Source organism: Muntiacus reevesi, chromosome X (assembly GCF_963930625.1).
Source record: "Muntiacus reevesi chromosome X, mMunRee1.1, whole genome shotgun sequence".
In the NCBI taxonomy this organism is placed as follows: Eukaryota; Metazoa; Chordata; class Mammalia; order Artiodactyla; family Cervidae; genus Muntiacus; species Muntiacus reevesi.
In genome coordinates, this window is record NC_089271.1 from 55,769,135 (window position 1) to 55,792,773 (window position 23,639).

Consider the following 23,639-nt stretch of genomic DNA (forward strand, 5'->3'; position numbering starts at 1 on the left):
CACCAATTCCATAAGTGAGCAATGAACAACTGGAAACAAAAAATTTAAATAATAATGATACTTATGATAGTTCCAGAAAATGAAATACTTGGATATAAATCTAACAAAACATGTGTAAGATTTGTATGCTGTAAACTACAAAATGCTGATGAAAGAAGTCAGACAAGATTAAATAATTGGAAAAACATGCCATGTTCATGGATTGGAAGAATCAAAATAGTAAAAATGCCATTTCTCTTCAAATTGTTCTACAGATTTAAAGCAATTTCAATTAAAATTGCTCCAGGATTTTTCTGTAGATATAGTCAAGCTGATTCTAAAATTTATACGGAAGGCCAAAGGAACTAAAAGAGCTAAAGCAATTTTGAAAAAAAAGAAGTTGAGAGATCACAGTATTCAATTTTAAGGCTAATTTATAGTGACAGAAATCAGATCAGTGGTTTCCTGGGGCTGGGGACAGGCATACAGAAGGACCAAAGGAAAGACACAAAGGGACATAGGGAAGCTCTTGGGGTAGTGGATAGATTCATTATCTTACCTGAGGTGTTGGTTCCATGAATACACACACACACACACACACACACACACACATATGTCAAACTTATCAAACTGTACACTTTAAATATGTAATATGTGTAGGTCAATTATAACTCACTAAAGCTATTTTTTTAAAAAGTGTCTTTCCAAAGTGATACATTACTTTTACATCTACATCTAGGTGGCAGTTGGAACCATGCATTTTGCCAAAATGTTTGATTCTTATCCTCTAGCAATGTTTTAGTTTGTAAAATAACATATAGGAAGAGTAAGATGAAGATAGGCTGGCTTTGCAGTATTTAAAACATTTTTTGCAGCATTTTTTATTTGATTATGATGAAAATAAAAAGGTACATAATCACAATAAGTCATTGCCAGACTACTATTTATTAGTGTTTTGAAGCTTTAGGTATAGTAAGTATGGAATGCAGAGTAAAGAACAGATACAGTCTCTTCCCTCTCCCCCAACTCTACCAGCAATTTGCAAAGAATCAAGAGGCTTCATTGATAGTTAAACACATCTATATTTCTATAGTACCTTTGCAGAAGGCCTCATATTAGGTTATCAAGACCACCTGTCACCCCTTGTTAGAAATACTCTACCTTTTAAAAATTGTAAATAAAAATTTAATTCTGTTAATGTCATTGCTTCATGTTTTTGGTAACTAGATGGAAATTTCAGCTCCAGAATTTTCTGATTGTCTTCTACATCTCCTCCACTAGGAAGAGGATGTCACTCATCCTGTGTAAGGATAGGGAGGGATTCCTTTGACTCCTAGGCCAGTTATCTGTTAAAAAAAGAAAAGAGAGAAACTCTGATACAAGGTAATTCACAAGTATTCTCCAAAAGCATTTTTATGATTCATGATAGTATATTTAGCCAACTATTATCCTTGTTTTATTTCCTATAATAAAAAAGAATTATTTGATTAAGTATTTTTGGTCCAACCAATTATTCACATGAGAGTAATTCAACTAGCAACCATTTACAACTAGGATTGAAAACCGAATTTATTACTATCTTCTTCCCATCTGTTTAGCAAGGGATTTCTACATTTCTTTTCAACTCAAGAAGTCTATAATTTTTACCAGTGTTTATTTCACTGCCAAAAAGTTAAGAACCTGAAAATATTCTTGTAACATCAAAGCAATCAACTAATCTTATCAGCGTGTTTTAAACACTGATTTTCCAAGCCTATTCTACTGGTTTATAGAATTTAGACAACACTACTGAAGCAAAAAATATTTTAAAGTACTGTCCAAAGTAAGCTAAACACATTGTCCTGGACTTCAAATAACTTAAGGTATGTGGTGGTGGTGGTTTAGTCTCTAAGTTGTGTCCGATTCTGTTGACCCATGGACTGTAGCCTGCCAGACTCCTCTGTCCATGGGATTTCCTAGGCAAGAATACTGGAATAGGTTGCCATTTCCTTCTCCAGGGGATCTTCCCGACTCAGGGATCTAACAGGAATCTTGAACCCATGTCTCTTGCATTTCAGGCAGATTCTTTACCACTGAGCCACCAGGAAAGCCTAACTTAAGGTCTAGAAAATCTAAATAAAATGTTTTTAAGTCTAGCACAATGAGTTTAAAATGCCAAGTAGAATTGTGTTTGGAAAGTATGCTAATCACTGAGTTACTTAACTGAAGATCTCCCACCTCACCCTGAAAATATAAGAGATAGCCAGATCACCTTGAAAATTCCACCAGCCTCAGGTTGCTGCAGAAGACCCTTGGAGTCCAACCCATCCCGGGCACAGGTCACGTACATTTCAGAGTAATCCTTCCCTCCAAAGCAGCATGAGGTTGTTTTATCAACAGGCAACTTCACAGTTTGGAGTCTTTTCCCTAGATCACCAAATATTTCATTCAAAGTCTAGCTCTAGTAAATCTCCAAGTACACAACCTTTTGGGACCCCTTGTGGAGCAATAGGAAAGTTCAAAGAAGATTTGAAGGTCAATTCTCCCAGGAGTTTCAGCTACCTTCCTTGACAATTTCTTTTGAGAAAAAAGATTTACCTTTACAGGTAAAGGAGTTCTGAACATAACATTTTGGGCTTTATCTTTGGCCTTTATTTCCAAAATCATCCAACTGAGACCTTTTAATATATTTCTCTATAACTTCATTAGTAAGGAAGCTTCTCTGGCCCCTAGTGTCTGGTGTTTTCTAGACACGGTGGGAATTTATCATTTTGCTGTGGGCCTACCTGTCTCAGGATCCAAACGGATCACTCTTCCTCCATTGTAACAGGCCACCCAGAGCTTCCCCTCGACATCTATACACATTCCATCTGGGATTTGTTCTTCTTTCTCCAGCTTGTAAACACTTCTGCGGTTGGCTATGGTGAAAAAGAAAACAAACCAAAACAACACCAAACCACACTCACACGTACACACACACACACACACACACACACACACACACACACACACACACACACACACACACACACACCCAAAACCACAGGTCACTCACTAGTGAGCATCAAACAATGAGCAATCAAGTTGATTATAAATGCTGATTACTTCTGCTTATCCAGGGTCTGACAAGTGGGTGCCCCAGGCAGGATGATTCAGGAGGATTTCTAACTCTAAAAAAGTTTAGAAACATGAGTGGGCACCCCTCAACGAAGGATTTTTTACTGCAGGATTTGGGGTGGATTTGCTCCCTTCAGTCTGCATACAGACACAGATCTCTTAAGCTTTCAGAGGAGGAGAGAAAAAGGAAAACAGAATTCTTAATAAAATACCAAAAGACCTTTTTGAGGCTGACCTGAACTGAAGCCCTGCTTGTCCACCTCAGATACACTTCAGTCTATGGTTAAACCTTTGCTGTTTTACTTCCAAAACTGCCTGCTTTGTGGAATTCCCTGGCGGTCCAGTGGTTAGGACTCCATGCTCTCACTGCCGAGGACCTGGGTCTGATTTGTGAATAGTTCTTGCACAAAAACTGTCAAGATGTATAGGCTTTGTTTTTGCTTGATTAAATGCTCCAAAACCACCTTATTGAAACTAAATATTAGAAGGGTTTGTTTCTGAAAAGAGGGGGTATTTTGAAACCAGCTGGCTGGCCTTAAAGAAAATCATAATATACAAAATAAAACAAACATCAAAATTCATAGGAACTTTACACTATACAATCCAAGTCATTACAGTAATCAGATTGAGGTATAATGGAAGGAATGTTGAAACCATGTGTAAGTAAAATGGGTAAAAACAGTCATGAAATAGGGCACTACATATTTCAAAGCAAAACATTTATGCTGGAAATTTTCTGATTAAATCTGCATGAGACTCTTAGGATATTTTTCAAGTCATTTTTATGATTGGTTTTGCTCTTGTGGTCTGGCACCTTGCATGAAAGTTTCAAGCATGCCCTTTTAAATTCCTCCCAATAATTCCTTCCCTCACAGCTTTCAACTATGGCTCATTTAGAGCCCAGTGGTAGAGTTGAACAATCTGTAACTACCTTTTTTATTTTTCCATTTTGAATGGTTCTTAATTTGTCTTTGAGTATTTGCCTTTAGTTAACTAAAGTACAAATAAGAAATATCAACCCCAAACTCTGATTATCTGTTCTTTTGTCCCATTCGGCTGTATATTATTTGACTTTAAACACTGGCCAGCAGAACAGGATCCGTTTTACAGTGAGCCTCTTTCTAGTGATGGTTGCAAGAAAAAAGATTGAGGACCTAGCCATCTTATGCTAACTGTGGCCATACTGAGTTGAGAGCTAAAGCCATGAGAGCCATGGCTGAGACCCAGGGATTGAACCCAGGTCTCCTGCTGACAGCCATGGCTTGACTGGCAGCATAGTCAAGTCTGTGTAATCATTACTATATTGGAATTATAACATTGGGCAGTTCTCTGAAAAGTAAGGACCTTTTCAAATGGATTAATGGAGTAGCAGCTGACTAGTCATATGCATATGAAAAAGATACCATGAAAAATAATGAAAAGGCACATACAGATCTTTCCCGTCTGCAGGTCATAGTCAAAGGCATCCACGGAGTAGGACAGGCTATCTATGTAATAGAAGATTTTGTGGTCCAGAGACCAATCCAAACCATTGGAGATGTCCACCTGGTCAAAGTACTTTTCCACATGGTGATCGGGAAAGAGGGAGTACAAGGACCCTTGGCGGCGCTCCAAAACTGCCGGAGCTGTTTCCTCAGCCATGGTACCTACAAAACCCAAAGAGCATGGAGCTCAGCCACACAGCATCCTGCCTGTGCATGGTGTCATCTTCTCTCACCAGGGCTCCTTCCCCATGATTAAATCAAGGAAATGATGATACAGTCCCAATCTGGGTCCTATGCTTTTTTTTTTTTTAAATGGCAACTACCTTGCTTGCCATGGAGAGGTTCTAGTTCAAGACATCTGCACCAACTTCATTTTCTCCCACTGAGCAAACTCTAGTGTTAGTTGCTCAGTCATGTCCAACTCTGCGAACCCATGGTCTGTAGCCCACCAGGCTCCTCCATCCATGGGATCTTCCAGGCAAGAACACTGGAGTGGGTTGCCATTTCCTCCTCTAGGGAATCTTCCCGACCCAGAGTCGAACCTGGGTCTCCTGCACTGTGGACAGATTCTTTACCATCTGAGCCACCAGGAAAGCCTTAAGCAAATTCTAAGACCTGGACAAAACACACAGCGTAGCTTTTCAGAACTCTGTGATGTGAGTTGGCTTAGAGAAGAACACAGAATTTGAAGTATCACCTAACCAGTGGCGACTTCTCAAGTTCTCCATTTTATCCTCCAGTGAGCGACCAAACACAGAACAGCACATGTCCCAGCCTGAACTCAACCCAGCCTGAAATGTGGAAGTGAGCACTGTGGTGCAGGCAGAACGAGGTCCAAGAGAAACCTCCGAAACTGGCACAAGGAGCAGAAAACACCCCTTCGGCTCAGAGAGAGAGTGGAAGAAATCCCCTGCTTATATTCCACTCCCTTTTTTCCATTTTCTCATGCACCAGCCCCCAGACAATTTTACAGCTAGGGTAGCAAAGGCAGAGAGCCATCAGCAACAGGAAACTACAGGAATCAAAGGTGCCATTCCTCTCCATTTAGTGAAGCTTCAGGGACAAAAGGAAAGCTCAAATGCTGTTGTTATCATGTTCTCCTCTCTCTCTGCCTGCCACTTGGCCCTGGAGGCAGAATAATCATAGAAGTGGGTGGTTTTTGGCTGGAGGAATGAAAAGGAGAGCTCCAGGAAGCTGGAAAGTACTAGAAGCTAGTGAAGAGGGATGATGCTCAGGAATGCAATCTCATAAAGTTGTTTGTGATCTGCTTGTCCATGCATGTATCTGATTCTAATTAGCATACTAAAAGACTTGGAGAATGGAGCTAATGGATAGAACTTTAATTCTCAGACTGACCACTGAGTGGCACACTTAATGCCACCTAATAGAAAGCAGGTTGGAACTGGTGGGTGCATGTGTGCTCAGTCACTTCAGTTGTGTCTGACTCATTGCAATCCTATGGACTGTAGCCCGCCAGGCTCCTCTGTCCATGGGATTCTCCAGGCAAGAATACCAGAGTGGGTTGCCATGCTTTCCTCCGAGGGGTTTGATTGATTTTCTCCTCCAAGGAATTGATGCTTTTGAACCGTGGTGCTGGAGAAGACTCTTGAGAGTCCCTTGGACTGCAGGGAGATCAAACCAGTCCATCCTAAAGGAAATCAGTCCTGAATATTCATTGGAAGGACTGATGCTGAAGCTGAAACTCCAATACTTTGGCCACCTGATGTGAAGAATTGATTCATTGGAAAAGACCCTGATGCTGGGAAAGATTGAAAGCAGGAGGAGAAGGGGATGACAGAGGACAAGGTGGTTGGATGGCATGACTGACTCAATGGACATGAGTTTGAGCAAGCTCCGGGAGATGATGAACGACAGGGAAGCCTGGAGTGCTGCAGTCCATGGGGTTGCAAAGAGTTGGACACAACTGAGTGACTGAACTATGAGCTACCTCCAAGGGATCTTCTGAACCCAGGGATCAAACCCATTTCTCTTATGTCTCTTGCATTGGCAGGAGGGTTCTTTACCACTTGTGTCAACCTGGGAAGCCCTTTGAGAAGCTGAGTAAACCTCAACAAGATCAGTCCAAAGAAACTTATACTTAGATGCATCGTAATCAAATTTCCAAAAACTTAGGTTAAATAGAAATCCTTAAGATTAATAAAAGAAAAAATGACATACTATATATAGGAGAATAATGATTGTTGATTTTTCATGAGAAACTGGAGGTCAGAAGGAAGTGATTCATATTTAATTTGTCAACCTAGGTAGGGTTCTAGATTAAGTGAAAATACCCTTGAAGAACAGAGGAGAAATAAAGACATTCTCATGTGAAGTAAAACTAAGAGAACTCATAGTCAGCAGACTTGCTCTAAAAGAATCAATAAAGGAAGTTCTTCAGATAGAAAGGAAATATCAAAAGAAAAAATACCCAAAAGAATATCAGAAATGAAGAAAGAGCTATAGAAATAGTAAATGTATGAGTAAATATAATATAAAGCAAAAATTACATTTTCTGATGGGATTTTTAATTTATGTATATAAAGACAATTATAGCATAAATGGGTGATTATTAACTGAAGTGGTAAAATATTGGTTCTAGATAGACTGAAAAATTAACTGTATATTTGCAACCCCTTCAGGAGTTCTTAAAAAATTACAGAGAAAGATATGATGAAAATCACAATAAATAAATTGAATTCTATAAAATACTCAAATAACCCAAAAGAAGGCAGGAAAAGGGAAACAGAATAACAAAGAAATACAGCAGGAAAGAAGAGAAAGTAATAAAATGGTAGCTCTAAGTTAAAGCATGTGCTTGTGTACTTAGTCGCTCAGCCGTGTCTGACTCTTTTGTGACCCCATGGACTGTAGCCTGGCAGGCTCCTCTGTCCATAGGATTCTCCAGGCAAGAATACTGGAGTGGGTTGCCATTTCCAACTCCAGGGGATTTCCCCACCCAGGGATCAAACCTGCATCTCTTGCATCTCCAGCATTGGCAGGTGGGTTCTTTAACACTAGTGACACTTGGGAAGCCCAAGATATATACTATGCAGATATTAATTTCAAAAACTGCAGAGGCTATGTTAATATCAGATAAGATATACTTAGAGCAAACGAAGTTACCAGGGATAAATAGGAGTACTATATATTGTGAAAATGGTCACTTTACTAAGCCGACATAATAATCCTAAATGTTCACGTGCTTAACAACAGAGCTTTAAAATACACAAAAGAAAAGCCAGAACTGAAGGGAGAAACAGACAAATCCATAAATCTGGCTGGAGATGTCAGCATCCCTTTCTCAATAATAGATCCATATAGATAGAAAATCAGCAAAGAAATAGAAGAACTGAACACCATCACCCAACTGGACCTAAGTGACATTTGTAGAGAACACTCCATTAACTCAAGTGCCCATGGAAAATTCACTTAGATTTGAGTGTGATCTCAGGGGACAGAGTAGAATTTCACATAATGTAGAAATTGGAAAGCTCATTTACTGTGACATACTCCATCTGAAAGAAGAATGACTTAGAGCAAAATGGACTGGAACTGGGAAGCCTGAATAGGAAGCTGGACAGGGTAGATCCTTCCTCCCTATTTTCTTGCTATAAGACGGTTGGGCTTGTTTCGTTACTATTCCACTGTGCCCCCTCCCCAACTCATCTCTTTCCCCCACTACCTGCCTCACAGAAAGAAATGTCTGGGACATGAAAGTGAATCCCCCACTGATTGGAAAGGGCTTTTCTTTAGTGAGGAAGAACAATCTGGAGACCTGGTGTCACTGTCTAGTAGTGAGCCCCGACAGGTGAGAACATGGGTGTTGGGACACCTTCAGGGTACTACCCACCACTAAGAGACCCCATCCAGATTATCAGACAATCTCACCCTTTTCTGGGCCAGGGACAGCTTTCAATACCTGCCGAAAGCTATGAACACTCTGTAGTAAAAGTTTCTCTGATATTACTGACAGATGCACATGACCAGTGTATATACTCACACTGATGCCTACAACTTTATGGGGTCTCCAGAGGGCAAAGGTTAAGAACTGGGGACTGGGGACTTCAGGCTAAGAAATCAGGCCTCTGAGGACATTATAATTTTGTCTCACCAAGTGCCACAGAGCTGTACACTTCTAGCCAAGAGGGAGAGAGAAAATCAATTTCAACAGGAGGCAGGGTATCTGATCATATTTCTTCATCCCACAGAAATTACTGGCAGAAGGGCTTCCAATGGATTCTCAGCTTTAATCTTTCAACCTGTCTTGGACTAAATCTGTGGTTGTATAAAGTCCAGGTGGATGGGAAACTATTCACACCACCTGCTCAGATCTTACCTACCTTCAATGTTGAAAGTGAATGGAGCTAGGATAGCATGGCTGATGATGTGAGGGGCTGAGTGGGGAGTGGAAACAGCAGGCATTTAGAATCAACTTTGGCTAATTATTGGGCTTCCCTAGTAGCTTAGACATAAAGAATCTGCCTGCAATGCAGGAGACCTGGGTTCAATCCCTGGGTCGGGAAGATCTCCTGGAAGAGGAAATAGCTACCCACTCTAGTACTCTTTCCTGGAGAATCCCATGGATGGAGGAGCCTAGTGGGCTACAGTTCATGGGTTCGCAAGGAGTCAGACACAATTGAGCACCTAACACTTGGCTAACTATAGGGTTGTTATGCTGGGATAAAAATGAGAACTAAACATGAAATGCATTATTAATTTCAACATAGACTTAAAATTCATTTTAAGCTGTGTATAAGTCATTCTGCAGCCATCCTCTTAAAGATGGCTTCAAGCAAAAATCATCAAATAATGTAAAACCTAAGGGAGAAATTTTGATGAGTACCAGGATATTTGCTTGGACTTAAAGTGTCTGCTCATGTTGTAGCCAGTCTCTAGGATGGCCCTTAATGATCCCTGCCTCCCAGTATTCACACCCTTGTCTAGTCCCCTCCATAATTATGTGGCCAATGGTACCCAGCAGAAGTGATGCTATATTATTTATATATGAGATTGCTTATAATAGGACTGTAGCTTCCATCTCTCTTTCTCTCTCTCTCTCCCTCCCTCCCTCTCATCACCGGATCTAGGGAAGCCAGGTCCTGGGTATTCCTATGGAGAGGCCCACGTAGTAAGAAACTGAAACCTCTTGCCAACTGCCATGTGAGTGAGCTTTGAAGCAGATCCTCCAGACCACTTCAGAGATTCTAGCCTCCTCCAAGTCTACAGCCCCAAACAACAACTTGACTGCAATTTCATGACATAGCCTTGAACCATTCAGCTAAGCCGGACTCAGGTTTTGACCTTCAGAAGATAATAGATGTTTGTTATTTTAATTACTAAATTTCAGGGTAATTTGTTACACAGTAATATATCACTAACAAACCCCACAAGCTGCTTATAATTCTCAATTAAACATAGTAACTATGCAGTAGAGAAATCTAATACCTCAACTGGGTGATCAAAACTAATATCACTGATGGGGAACAGATGGTACCCAGATGGGAACCCTGAGAAGGACAGAACTGTGCAGTGATTCCAGCCATGAATGTATATATAGCATCAATCTAATCACAAGGAAGTATTAGACAAATGCAACAACACGAGGAATGTTCTATCAAAAAGAGGAGAGTTGGGTAGGACTGTAGTCTTCAAAAATGGCAATGTCATAAAAAACAAAGAAAGGCTATGTTCTGTTCTAGATGAAAAAAGATGATAGAGAAATGACAACTAAATGCAGTACACAATCCTAGACTGGATTCTGTACTAGAAGGAAAAATACTACTATTAAAAACATTTTTATATAAAATGTTTATATAAACTATATAAATAGATTATATATTTAAATATATAAAATATAGACATTTAATGATATAGTATACATTTTATATAATATATTATATATTTAATAATAAAACTATATTATATTTAAATAATATATATGTAGAAAGGCTGGTGAATTGACAGAACTGGAATGTAGGCAGTGCATCAGATAAAATTGTTGTATAATGTCAAACTTCTTTTTTTTTAAACTTCTTTGAATTGATTACTGTATTGTGGTTATGTAAGAATATGTCATTTTTTTCTTGGGAAATTCACAGGGAAGTATTTTAGCAGTAAAGATACATGATATATACAACTTACTTTCAAATGATCCTGGAGAAAAATGTTTATATGTACTAAGAACAGACAGAACAAAATGCTGATAATAGGTGAGTCTAGGTAAAGGCTATGGGAGAAGGCAATGGCACCCCACTCCAGTATTCTTGCCTGGAAAATCCCATGTACGGAGGATCCTGGTGGGCTGCAGTCCACGGGGTTGCTAAGAGTCGGAGACGACCAAGCGACTTCACTTTCACTTTTCACTTGCACGCATTGGAGAAGGAAATGGCAACCCAGTCCAGTGGTCTTGCCTTGAGAATCTCAGGGAAGGGGGAGCCTGGTGGGCTGCTGCCTATGGAGTCGCACACAGTCGGACACGACTGAAGCGTCTTAGCTGCAGCAGCAGCAGTAGGTAAAGGCTATACGGGTGTTGTTTGTGCTGTTCTTACTTTTTTTTCCTATAAGTTTGAAATTATTTCCAATTTAAAAAGCAATCACAATATAACCTTGTCTTAAAACTTATTTAAACTACAAAAATACCATACAAATTTTAGTCTGCCTCAGGCAGCAATTGAAAGGAATATCTATGAAGTTTTTCTCATGGGATTTTTTTTTTTTTTTTATACAGGTGACTGAAGTAATAAGAAAAGAAAAACCCAAGACCCATTATGGATACTTCTTTTACCACTGCAGCTGTGAGACTTTTATAAGTCATATTCTTTTGTTTTTTTAAAATCACTCAGTCATGTCTGACTCTTTGCTACCCCATGGACTGTAACCCACCAGTCTCTTTTGTCCCAGGCAAGAATACTGGAGTGGGTTGCCACGCCCTCCTCCAGGAGATCTTCTCAACCCAGGGATCGAACCTTCATCTCTTGCATCTCCTACTTTGGCGGGGGTTCTTTACTACTGAGCCACCTGGGAAGCTCCAAATCTCAGTAAGTAGGTGCTATAAATAAACCATACCGGCAAAGTATCTCCCAGCGGGATCCACCTTCCCATCATTGAATCGATTGTTTTTCTTCTCTTTATCTACTGTGGCCAAGACAACTGTTGACTGATCTTCCCAGTTCAAAGCACAGAACTTTGTTCCAACTGTGGCAACATAGCCTCCCAACTGGCGAAGGGCCACAGAGCTGACAGGGGCATCTGCAGAGGCAAAAGCAGCAGTCAGAAGGTAGCCAGCAGTCACACTGCAGCCATCACGCTACCCCGCAAATCTAGGTGTGTGCAGCTCTTTGACAACAGGAGTGCTCCCTCCTTTCTGTTAAACAGTGCAGGCTACATAACCGAGTATATTCATTGAGCGTGAACTCTGTGTGCTGTTCTGGGCAACAGGGATGGAAAGATGGATGAAACCCAGCTAGTGGGCGAAGCAGAGAAGTCAAACCACAGCACTCACCATACACTGGGGCAGGCACCAAAGCAAGTTCAGAGGAGAGGTTTCTAAGGGTGTGTGTGTGTGTGTGTGTGTGTGTGTGTGTGTGTGTACCAGGTTTCTAAGGGTGTGTGTGTGTGTGTGTGTGTGTGTGTGTGTGTGTGTGTGTACCAGGACAGTTGACACAGAAGAAGTGATACTCAATTTGTCTGATCTTCAGGAAATTCAGAGACAAAAATTATGTTTTGTTCTAGCAACAGGGTTTTGTGCCATCTCTCTCTCCAAAAAAGGGCTTGTCTTGTTTTTCTTTTTAATTAGGACTTATCTTTTTTTAAGGGACATACTTTGTATACTTTTAATTGAAAAAAAAATGTTCAAATCCTTTTTGGTAGTATGCATAGTGAAAAAGAAAAGAAATGTAGATGCAGTGATTTAAAAATCACATTGTCCTTATAGTACTCTATTTTGTATATTTAAATTTTAGGTTTCCTGGGTTTAATATTTTTCCATTGAAAATTTTTTTAAGTGGATAGATTGACTACTGTGGTGACTGCTCAAGGGAAACAAATTGACAGAATTTATGATATAAACATTTCGCAAGCAGCTATTCTGTACAAGACAATGCTTGGGAGCAGCTGGGTGTTTGGGAACGGCTCTTAGCTAAAAGCCCTGCAAAGAAGTGGATTCCAGCCGTGAATTGTCCCAGGGAATGTGTGTGTGTGTGTGCTCAGTGATGTTTGACTCTTTGTGACCCCATGGACTGTAGCCCGCCAGGCTCCTCTGTCCACGGGATTCTCCAGGAAAGAATACTGGACTGGTTTGCCATTTCCTCCGCCAGGGGATCTTCCCAACCCAGGGATCGAACCTGTGTCTCTTACATCTTCTGCATTGGCAAGGCGGATTCTTTACCACCTGGTGGCGCTAGCTGATTCTTTACCATCTGGTGGTGCTAGCGGATTCTTTACCACCTGGTGGCGCTAGTGGTAAAGAATCTGCCTGCTAAAGCAGGAGATGCAAGAGACTCGGGTTTGGTCCCTATGTTGGGAAGATCCCCTGGCGGAGGAAATGGCAAGTCACTCCAGTATTCTTGCCTGGAGAATCCCATGGTCAGAGGAACCAGGCGGGCTACAGTCCATGGGGTCACCAACAGTCGGGCACGACTGAGCACTCACACACACATTCCAACTGGGAACACTCCCAGGGAATGTGCAGGACACAATTAGGAGCGTCACATCCTCATCAGGGATCCCAACCTGTGGCCTGTGCTGTATTCTGTGCTTAGTCACTCAGTCTGTTCAGTCCCAACCCAGGAATCGAACCGGGGTCTCCCGCATTGCAGGCAGATTCTTTTATCAGTTGAGCTACCTGGTTAGCTTTTAAGCCCTTTGGAGGCTTTGGGTTTTTGTCTTTGTTTTGCAGATTAGTGGTAGGTATATATCCCTGGGCTTCTCTGATAGCTCAGTTGGTAAAAAAAAACCTGCCTGCAATGCAGGAGACCTCGGTTCAATTCGTGGGTCGGGAAGATCCGCTGGAGAAGGGATAGGCTACCCACTCCAGGATTCTTGGGCTTCCATGTGGCTCAGTTGGTAAAAAGAATCCACCTGTAATGCAGGAGACCTGGCTTTGATCCCTGGGTTGGGAAGATCCCCTGGAGAAGGGAAAGGTTACCCTCTCAAATATTCTGGCCTGGAGAATTCCATGGACTGTATAGTTCATGGGTTTGCAAAGAGTCAGATAGGACTGAGTGACTTTCACAATTCACATATATCCCTAATATGTGCACCCTAGGAAAGGGAGACTAGAGAAGGTCGTGGGTCCCTCCTCCCACTCTGATCATAGCAGGTCATAGTCATTTTTGCCTTTAGCCACAGTCATGTCCCTGAGTGTATTAAAAGCTGTTCCCTCTCATTAAAAAGAAAAAGTCCCCAGTTCTGAATTGAGAGAGTGTCCTAAGGTCACAGGACCCTGGTATCTCTTTTCCACCAGCACAATAAGGAAAAGAAACTTCTTTATCACTACTGAAGCCCATACCCTTGGGCCATAGAAGGTGATAAACCCCTCCTTGGGAAATCACAGGACCAGTAACAGGCACTTGAAACTCTCTTGTGAATCCCATTTAGAACAACAAACAGAAAGTCCCGGTTTATGCTTTCTAAGTTCAAAAGCTCTTCTTTGCACATTCAAAGAGAGGATAAATCTGTTGTTTTTTATTTGTTTGCAAACTAAAACTTTGGACTGACCCAAGGTAGATAACCTTTGTTGTGCCACAAACTGGGTCTCCAACTTTCAATGCAGGTGTCTGAAGGTATTAAGGAAAGATCCTACTTTCTTGGCCTGGTGACTCACTATCCCAAACAAGATAGGGAATGTGGCACAGCACCCACAGGGGAAGAAGAAAGTATTGACTATCCAGATTTTACTCTTGGGTCAAAGTGGGGGATCCAAAAAGGAAGAAAATACAATAGTTTTCAAGCATAAGCTTTAACAATCAAGTCCCAGAGGAAAAACACACCAGGTGACCGCCCCTCCCCAGGGAAGAAATGGCTGTCTTGGCAGATCCAGGACCATCCTTCATCCTTACCCACGGACACTCGCTGCACTTGCTTGCTGAGAGAATCCCACCGGCAAACCTTTTTGGCAGGAATATCTACGAAGAGCAGAGAGTTGGACGCCTCCTCCCATACTGGAGACTCACCGCAGTGGCAGTTCTCCCGCAAAACACACTCAATCTTAATGGAAGACATTGTCATGGGGGAGACCTACCGAAGGCAACAGAGATATGCATAGAGCAAATTCAGCAAAACACCTGACTTAAGACACTGGTAAGATCCCGATAGAGGCTGTTTTTAAAATCGGAACTGGAAAGGCTGGACACACTTTCTCCAGGTAAAAACAAAATATGCAATGCGGCAGGAGGAGATGCATAAAAAAGAAAAAAGAAGCCATAACACAGGACATCTTCAATCAACTTACCAGTGTTTTTTTCTTCAAGGTTTCTGTAAAAAAGAGAACAAAAACAACACTCCAACATCCACACTTTGGCTCTAGCTGACCCCCAGAGAGAGCTGGCTGGTTGGACAAGGCAAGGCTGCTTTTATGCCAGCACCCAAGCCTCCAAAGCTGGTCAGGGGGCGGACAGTTCCCTCATTGGGCGTCTGCAGGTCACCTTCTTCTCTGCCCTTCAGATCCGCCCATGGTGTTGATTGCCTTCTCTCACTGCCCAAAGGCCAATCTTCCTTCTCTGCATTTTTAGAAATGCGCTAAATACACTAAATTAGAACTAACATCCATTTTCTTTTTTAAAATTGAAGTATAGTTGACTTACAATGTTGTGTTAATTACTGCTGTACATAAAAGTGATTCAGTTATACATATATATGTACATTCATTTTAATATATTATTTTCCATTATGGTTAATAATGGATATTGAATACAGTTCTCTGTGCTGTACAGTAGGACCTTGTCTATCCATTCTATATATCTGCTAACCCCAATGTCCCACTTCATCCCTCCCCCAAACCCTCGGTAACCACCAGTCTTTTCTCTATAACATTCATTTTCAAATTCAGACACCGGAAAAGGGGGAGAATAGGACCTCTCTGGGGTACCCTTGTAGGAATTGACAGGTCCTCAGCTATTCCTTGCTACCTAGGAAGGCACCCTGCCAGTTTGGCAAGGATTCTTGGAACTCCACAGGCAGGAACATTCTATGCTGGGGCTTTTAGGCCAGAGGCTGTGACTGGTGAACTGGTAGAAGAAACAGAAAAATTACCAGAAAAGAAAAAAATCCTTACTTAAGCAACTCATGTGGGAGAGGAAAGACAGACAAATTTCCAGAGACGTCTCTCTTTCCCAAACTCTGTCCTAATGATAATCAAAATTGCCTGCATCTTTATCCTTTTTCCTGACAGCTATCTGATTTGAAGTCAGTGGTTCCACACACAGATGGGCAAATTAATGACAGGGTGAAAAAAGAAAAGTAATCTTTGGTTTAATATTTCCTTCGATAAACAGTTTTTTTTTTTTTTTTTTTTTAAGAAATATACAGCTCAAATCATCCTCACGTACAGCCTGCCAGCACTGTAGCATCTCACTGGTTGTTCAAAATTGGCAGAGGTTCCAAAGGCCTTCCTGCTATCAATTTGAGATAAGGCCCGAGATCAGACGCGGGAATTTTGCAATCGCAACTTTGAGCCCCACGCTCCGTGATGCAAGCTGGGTGAAGGTTCTGCCAATGACCCCTTTCCGCTCGGGCGTCGGAGAGCAGGGCGTGAGAGGAGGCCATAGCCGTGAATGGGTGGCCCGCCCGGCGGGGACACGACGTCATATGGCCGCGCTGCGCGGGGCCATCTGTGTGGGTGAGAGGGCCTGACACCCGCTGGTGGCGCAGCTGCGGCCTCGCGTGACCGCGGGACGCTGAAGGTTGCGCCTGCCTAGTCCGCAACCCCCGTTGGCCCCGTGGGGCGCGCGCGGGGCGCGGGTCCCCTGGGTGGCAGAGGCGATCGGTCTTCTTCCGGCCGCGCGGGTTTGTGGGTGGGGGTGGCTGTCGCCAGATGGCCCCGCTCCAGGGAGGGGACCGGGAGGCCGGCCCGACTCGGAGAACTCACCAGGCTGATGACTAGCAGGAGGCTGGAGGTCAGGTGGACAGTCGTCTGGACGGAGCTGCGGGTGGGGGTGGGGATCGGCTCCCTCCACGCTGTCCTCTACTCTTCCGCTGCAAGAATCTGGCAGAGCCACCCGGGGCAGGGAGGTGGGGCAGAGGCTTGGGGCCCAGTGAACCCAAGCTTTGGAGTTTGGACGGATAGCTAAAGGTTATCTGACTTAACAGAGAAAAGTTACTGAAATGCCTCGATGAGAGATTGGGTCGAGAGCCTGATTAAACACAAACAGGTTCAAAAGGAAAGTTCAAAGCGGTTAAACAAATCTTCAGTTTTCCTAGTGGAGAAGAGTTGGCAGGCTGGAGGCCAACTCTTGCAAAACGTTTTTTTTTTTTTTTTTTTTTTTTTTTATGGTTGAGGAAGAGGAGAGGTTTTAGTTGATGTGAAGTGAAATAAGCCAGACAGAGAAAGACAGATACTGTGGGATCTTACTTATAGATGGAATCTAAAAAATACAACAAACTAGTAACAAAAAGAAGCAGACTTAGATATAGAGAACAAGCTAGTGGTTATCAGTGAGGAGAGGGAAGGGGAATGGGGTAAGAGACAGGGGTAGGGAATAAAGAGGCATAAACTATTACACTATATATATGTATAATATACTATGTATAAAATAAATAAGATGCAAAAAATATTGTACAGCACAGAATATAGCCAATATTTTATAATAGCTATAAGTGGAATATAACCTTTTAAAAATTGTGAATCATTGTGCTGTACACCTCTCCAGATGTTGAGGTTCTCTTGTGTCTTCTTCCTGTCCAGCGTCTTCCTCTGACACCTCACTAGACTTTGCTTGTTCCCTACCTCAAGTTCAGTTAGTCACCAGGTCATAAATATTGCCCCTTCCGTGTTCTTCTAATTATGTTGGCACTGCCCTAGTTCATTCAGGCCTTCCCCACTTTTTGCCCAAATTGTTATCTTCTTGGAGATCCCGTCTCACTGTGAGTCCAGTAGGGTATGGGAGCATCTTATTCACTCTCACCTCCCCAGTTCCCACCACAGTGCTGACACATAGAACTTTTCAACTACATGCTTTTATTTATTTATTTTTTTGGTAAGGAAGGGGTAATTGTATTTTGATAAGTTGCAGTCTTACAAAATAGTTGCTGAAATAATATAAGGAATTCATGACTATCCTTCACCTAGATTCCCCAAATATTAACAGTTTACCACATTTGCTTTATGCTTCTCTCATTTACATATATATATATATTTTTTTTTTTTTTCTGAGCAGTTTTCTAAACAGTTTGAGAGTTAGTTATGGACATGATTTTCCTTTACCTAAATGTGATGCACATTTCCAGAAGACAAAGACATTCTCTTATATAACCGCAGTACAACTATCAAGATCAGGTGATTTTTTTTTGCGGGGGGCGGAGCATGCCACATGGCTCCTGGAAATCTTGACCAGGGATTGAATCTGAGCCCTCAGCAGCAGTGACAATGCAGAGTCCTAACCACTGGAACACCAGGGAATTCCCAAGATCAGGCAATTAACATGGCCATAGTATTATCTAGCTGAGTTACACCAGTTGTCCCATTGACATCCTCTCTAGCAAAAGAAAAAAAGTATTTCATTCCCAAATCCAGTCCAGGGCAAAGCATGGTGTTTAGTCATGTTTAGTTTCCTTGAACCTGGAACAGCTCCTCAGCCTTATTTTGTTTCATGACATTGATATTTTTGGAGTTCAAAATGTAGAATATTCCTTAATTTGTGATCATTTAATTTTTCCTCAAGGTTAATTCAATTTATGCCTTTTTTGCAATACAACAAAAGTGATGCTGTATCCATCTTAACATCTGGAGGTAAATGATTTTTTAACTTTGATCACAGTATGTGGTTATTGAATCTTCATAAAATACAATCTGATCCTACCACCCTTCAGTGGACCTAAAAGCATATAAGGCCCAGAAGACTTTTGTTGGTAGTCCCTTCTTGACCTCAGTCATGGTCTAGTTATATACTCTCTCTGCTTCTTGCCTTTGAACTTACTACTCTCTCTGACTAAAACATTATTTTCCTCCCACTAAATCCAACCCCTGCCTCTGTACTGGGCTAACTTCTACCTAAGGTTCACCCTAGTTTCCTCTCTCCCAGGAAGCCTTCAATGACACCCCTGGCTTTGACATGTCACTTGTACAGCATCCTGTCTTTATGTTTCATTATGATATTCATCACACTGACTGAGAACTGGATCTTTTATTATGATGTAAGTCCTTTTATTCATTAATTTGTTCATCCAGCCGTGCAAATCTGAGTTCATTGATTCCTTGTCATGAGGGAGAACATACACACCACGGGATGTCTCAATAAGAAGGTGTTAGATTCTTTTATGGGATGTGGCCTCACATAAGGTGATTTGTGGGGGAGATTCCAACGATTGGAGGTTGTTAGAAAGTGAGAGTGATTCTATGATTGGGTATATTAATTTTTATCTAGAAAGGTGAGGCAAAGGGAGTGATTAACAAAGAAGCAGCACCCACTTATAGGAGCTAGGAGAGGGTGATGTTTAGTCATTTTGGGAATTTGGACAATGTTTATTAGTCTAGTTTTTGTCTTGATCCATTAGTCACAGAGTAGCCTTGTCTGATGTTGGGAATCTGTGAAACTGGGCATGTTCAACAGGAGAGCACCAAGGCCTTGCTGTGAGTGCCAGGCCAGCTCCTGCATGTCAGGGGCTGCATGTCTTTCTTGCTCTTCCCTTTCATCCAAGGGCAGATGAGGTCAGGCTACAGGACACGAATCTATGTATTCTAATCATCACTGTTACTGAGATTTTGCTGATCTGGAGGTAACACTGAGAAAACTGTCTGCAGAAGGACTTGGGCAAGTCTCTCTTTCTCCTTTTATTGCAGGATGAGGTGCTGAATCTTGTGATGTGACAAGGGCTGCTCAGTGGCATTTAAGACTCTGGACAGGCTCTGCCCCAAAGCACCACAGGCAGTTACCAGACACAAAATGATGATCATTCATCCTTGTAATAGACCCTGACATAGGAGCCTAGGTGACCCAACCCAGGCCATGGAAACATGTCTTACGGTTCAGCTGGTCTCTTGTAGACAACCTGATGCCTTTTTCTTTTAGCCTCATCAGAAATTGTTCTATTGACCTGTAGTATTTATGTAAGCACATCAAGAGGTGTTTGCTAAAGGAGAACCCTTTCCTCTGCTAGCCAAGGAAATAAAGGGCTATAAGACTGCTAGTGACAATCTGGCTAATTAATTTACACATTTTTGGGGTGGGGTGGGGTGGAGGAGTCTTCTAGAGTAGAAGTTGTGTCATTTATGGCATCTGTTAAGATCAGAGACAGGTTTGGGGCCACCTTATCACCACTGTGGGAACCGCAGCTCACAGAGAATGCGTGAAGAGTCAGTTACCTTTCTGGGAGCTGTCTAGATTCGGCTGTTTCCCTCTACTTTTCATGAGAATTTGATCCATTGGAAGAGAGGTTTTAAGAAGTTTTAAATATCTGAAAATCTCTAACAATTACCTCAAACATATTGGATAAGTTAGTGTGTGGCGGGTGGGCAAAAGTCTGATGTCCACATAAGAAATGGTATCCTAATGGAGCACAGACTTTTTTGGAAGTATAAGTATCATTTTGCATGAGCTAATTACATGTCCCTTAAAATGGGCAGATAATGTGAGTGGAAGTAAACAGTTCCCCAAAGAATGTCTCTGAAAAGAACAACTATTTGTACCAGGGACTTCCCTGGTGGTCCAATGATTAGAACTCCGTGCTTCCACAGGGGGACTGGGTTTGATCCCTGGTTGGGGGACTAAGATCCTGCAAGCCCTGTGGCAAGGTTAAAAAAAGGGAAGCCTGGTGTGCTACAGCCCATGGGGTCACAAAGAGTTGGACATGACTGAGCAACTGAACAACAAGCCTCAGTAGAAGTATTTTGTTGATGTGAGGTCAGTTTTTTTTTTTTTTTTAGTGGCCTTGATTCTTATTTTTCTTTATCTAGAATTCTACAGATTCTAAAATTTATCAATTGATGCATCTTTTAAATAAACAACACCAGTCTTGCCCATTGATCAATTAAAATTGACTTTCTTAATTCTTAGTTCACAAGTTTATTATGAAAAAACACTGCAGTGCTCTTGTGCAGTAACATCATTTTATAGGAGGGAGGAAAAAAAAAACTCTGTTCAAAACAACTCACCAGGTTCTGACAGTAACAAAGAACAATTTGAGGCCAAGATTTTAAAAGTGAAGATAAATCAAGCGCAGACAAATCATATGATTAAATTAAATGGTATCCCTAAAAATAAACAAAATGATTTCAAAACTCACAAGTGGAGGGGAGGCTTTGGTACTTATTTTTAAAAATATTCATTAAGCTCCAATGATTGCTGCTATTCCTATCTACAGTCGTAATGACTAAAGCTATAGCTAAATGGAAGTTAAATTGTATTCACAAGGTGTTAATGTTTACATTTTACTCTCTGCAGTTTCTCAGAGAAAGCAAAGTAACTACAAACAGCGGTAGGCCAGAAACTGGTTTCTTGACCAACAGTGTCGCTTCAGCATGGAATGAATTGGTTCATTCTAAAGTGGTCATGGCTGTTGATGACAAGTTCAGTTCAGCCTCTCAGTCGTGGCCAACTCTTTGTGACCCCATGGGCTACAGCACACAAGGCTTCCCTGTCCTTCATCTCCTGGAGCTTGCTCAAAACTTATGTCCATTGAATCAGTGATACCATCCAACCATCTCTTCCTCTGTTGTCCCTTTCTTCTCCTGCCTTCAATCTTTCCCAGCATCATGGTCTTTTCCAATGAGTTGGTTCTTCGCATCAGGTGGTCAAAGTATTGGAGCTTCAGCTTTAGCATCAGTCCTTCAGCTGAGTCCTTCATCAGTCCTTCCAAGAGGCTTTGCATTTTTATATGGCACATCTTTTTGGTCCATGTGAAAACAAGTTTTTTTGAGTGTTAACTGTTCTCTGACACTTGTGGAGTTGCTCTTCTCATATCCATTATATGGCATGGGAAGAGCAAAACTGTACAAGTTTAAAATTTCATTACAGGAAGCAGTCTAGGGTACCATGAGCAACATGTGGCTCACTTCTGTAAGGCGCTGGGAGTATCTTCAAACTGCAAGAAAGAGTATTTTAGAATATCAAGTTCCATGATTGCAGCTTGGTTACCACAAGGATAACAACAGTTTGGAGCACTGAAAATTATTACTTCATTTGGGTCATGGTACCAGTTATATTCCTCCATCACCAGCTGATGAGCTCTAGACACCAATGTGAGGCCATTTACATGATTAAATGTCTCAGAAATATCTTGCCCCAAGGTGTAACCAGCTCCTTGAGGAGATATAACCCAACCTCCACCGTTCATCTGGATTTGACCACAGCAAGTCATACACTGGACACTAATGGAGAACTTCTTGTAGACGATCAAGTGCTCCGATGTAATCCAGTGTTATCTATGGCTGCTGAGTGGCCACCATGTAGACAGATCTGCCCATTCAGTAATAGGAAGTGATATCCTATCCAGTGATAGGACGATAGTCAAAAAGATCTGTAAAATATTTCTAAACATTTGCATTTCTGGAGTTTGTTAAACACTCATCATAGAAACCATGTACTTGTGTGATCTGTCTGTTTTCATGATTACCCTGCAGAAAGGTGATACATTCAGAGTAATGAACCTTAAGAGCTACAAGCAGAGTAACTGTTTTTACTGAATGATATCCTCTGTCAAAATAATCACCTATAAACAAGTAATTTGTATCTGGTGATGTGCCACCAATTCTAAACAATTCCATGAGATCGTGAAATTTCCCATGCACATCTCTACTGACAGTGACTAGACATCAAACGACTTGCACACTGAATTCTTTTGTTAGGATTTCTTTAGCCTTCTTGCGGAGGCTCTTGACCTGGGACTCGGACAGCTGCTTACACTTGTTCAGCTGCTCGATTCACTGGTCAGCTCTTTGGTGAGCACCTTCTCGTCCATGATGCCACCCGCCCGAAAAGCGCTCCTTCCACGATGCCACCTGCCCGAACCGCGCTCCTTCCGCGCTGCCACCCTCACACGGGCCACAAGCACACGCTGTTGCCGGTTCCCGGGGTACTTGTGCAGGTACTGGTGGTTGCTCAGCGCTAGCACTGGCCCTCTAGCTTGCCCTTCTGTGCTTGGCCACCAGCCACTGTCCTCCTCCACTTGCTCTAGCCCCAGAGCTCTGTTCTCTGTAACGGCGGCTGGGGGTGTGGTGACGTCATGCCCAGCGTCAGGAGGTGGTGGGATGCGGAGGAGTAGAAGGACCAGAACCTGAGCTGCACAACTGGAGGTCAGTTATTATATGATCAAAGTTTGGGATTAATGATGTAAGGGAAACTTAAGAACCAGACAAGTGTGTTAGTGCCTCAGTCGTGTTTGACTCTTTGTGACCCCATGGACTGTAGCCCACCAGGCTCCTCTGTCCATGGGATTCTCCAGGCAAGAATGCTGGAGTGGGTAGCCATTTCCTTCTCCAGGGGATCTTCCCAACCCAGGGATCAAACCCAGGTCTCCTGCATTGCAGGCAAATTTTTTACTATCTGAGCCACCAGGGAATCCCAGAAGAACCAGAATGGGCCTTAATAGGAAATGTATCTTCTCAAGTGTTTAAAAGAAAAATGATTAAAATTTTGTCAGCAAACAGTTAAGTTCAGAGCGATAGTTATAGTTTGAGAAAGACCTGTCAGGACGTTTTATTTTTTAAGTGGCAGAAGGTCATATAGGGTCAAAAGTCGCAGGATGAAGGTAAGGGAGAACATATTGAGAAGACTTACTGGGGAGTGTAAAGTACAATAACAGGCATGATGAGTGGTAAAGGGAAAGAAACAGGCCACTGAAGAATGAGATTAACCTTGGGCAGAAGCTGTCCACTTCTGCAGTCAGCAGTTCCTGGAGGGATCCTAAGAATAGTGTTAAATTGTGCCA

At 42.0% G+C, this 23,639-nt stretch overlaps 1 protein-coding gene and 1 pseudogene across 3 annotated transcripts; both read right to left on the reverse strand.

The window, feature by feature from the left end:
- Positions 1-915: 915 nt before the first annotated feature.
- On the reverse strand, positions 916-16,919 carry RGN (regucalcin). 3 transcript variants are annotated; one of them, XM_065915466.1, is made up of 8 exons: positions 16,645-16,919; positions 15,010-15,032; positions 14,618-14,795; positions 11,625-11,807; positions 4,506-4,721; positions 2,745-2,876; positions 2,231-2,385; positions 916-1,325 (listed from the first exon to the last, which is right to left on the reverse strand). In XM_065915466.1, the coding sequence occupies exons 3-8, from the start codon at positions 14,784-14,786 to the stop codon at positions 1,275-1,277; spliced, it is 906 nt and encodes a 301-aa protein (XP_065771538.1). In that variant the 5' UTR covers positions 14,787-14,795; positions 15,010-15,032; positions 16,645-16,919; the 3' UTR covers positions 916-1,274. The 3 variants fall into 3 exon arrangements, with proteins under 3 accessions (XP_065771538.1, XP_065771536.1, XP_065771539.1); XM_065915464.1 differs by having other exon boundaries at positions 14,618-14,798; XM_065915467.1 differs by lacking the exon at positions 15,010-15,032.
- LOC136154473 (serine/threonine-protein phosphatase 2A catalytic subunit beta isoform pseudogene) lies at positions 16,361-22,681 on the reverse strand (annotated as a pseudogene).
- Between the last annotated feature and the right edge of the window lie 958 nt (positions 22,682-23,639).

Bases quoted from the DNA above. Each gene is read 5' to 3' on its own strand.
- RGN (XM_065915467.1), bottom strand. From the start codon at position 14,786: ATGACAATGTCTTCCATTAAGATTGAGTGTGTTTTGCGGGAGAACTGC. The intron at 11,808-14,617 runs GTAAGGATGAAG...TTGCCTCTGCAG, and splicing joins AGTGCAGCGAGTGTCCGTGG to ATGCCCCTGTCAGCTCTGTG. The intron at 2,877-4,505 runs GTATGTGCCTTT...TTTTCACCATAG, and splicing joins CCTGCAGACGGGAAAGATCT to CCAACCGCAGAAGTGTTTAC.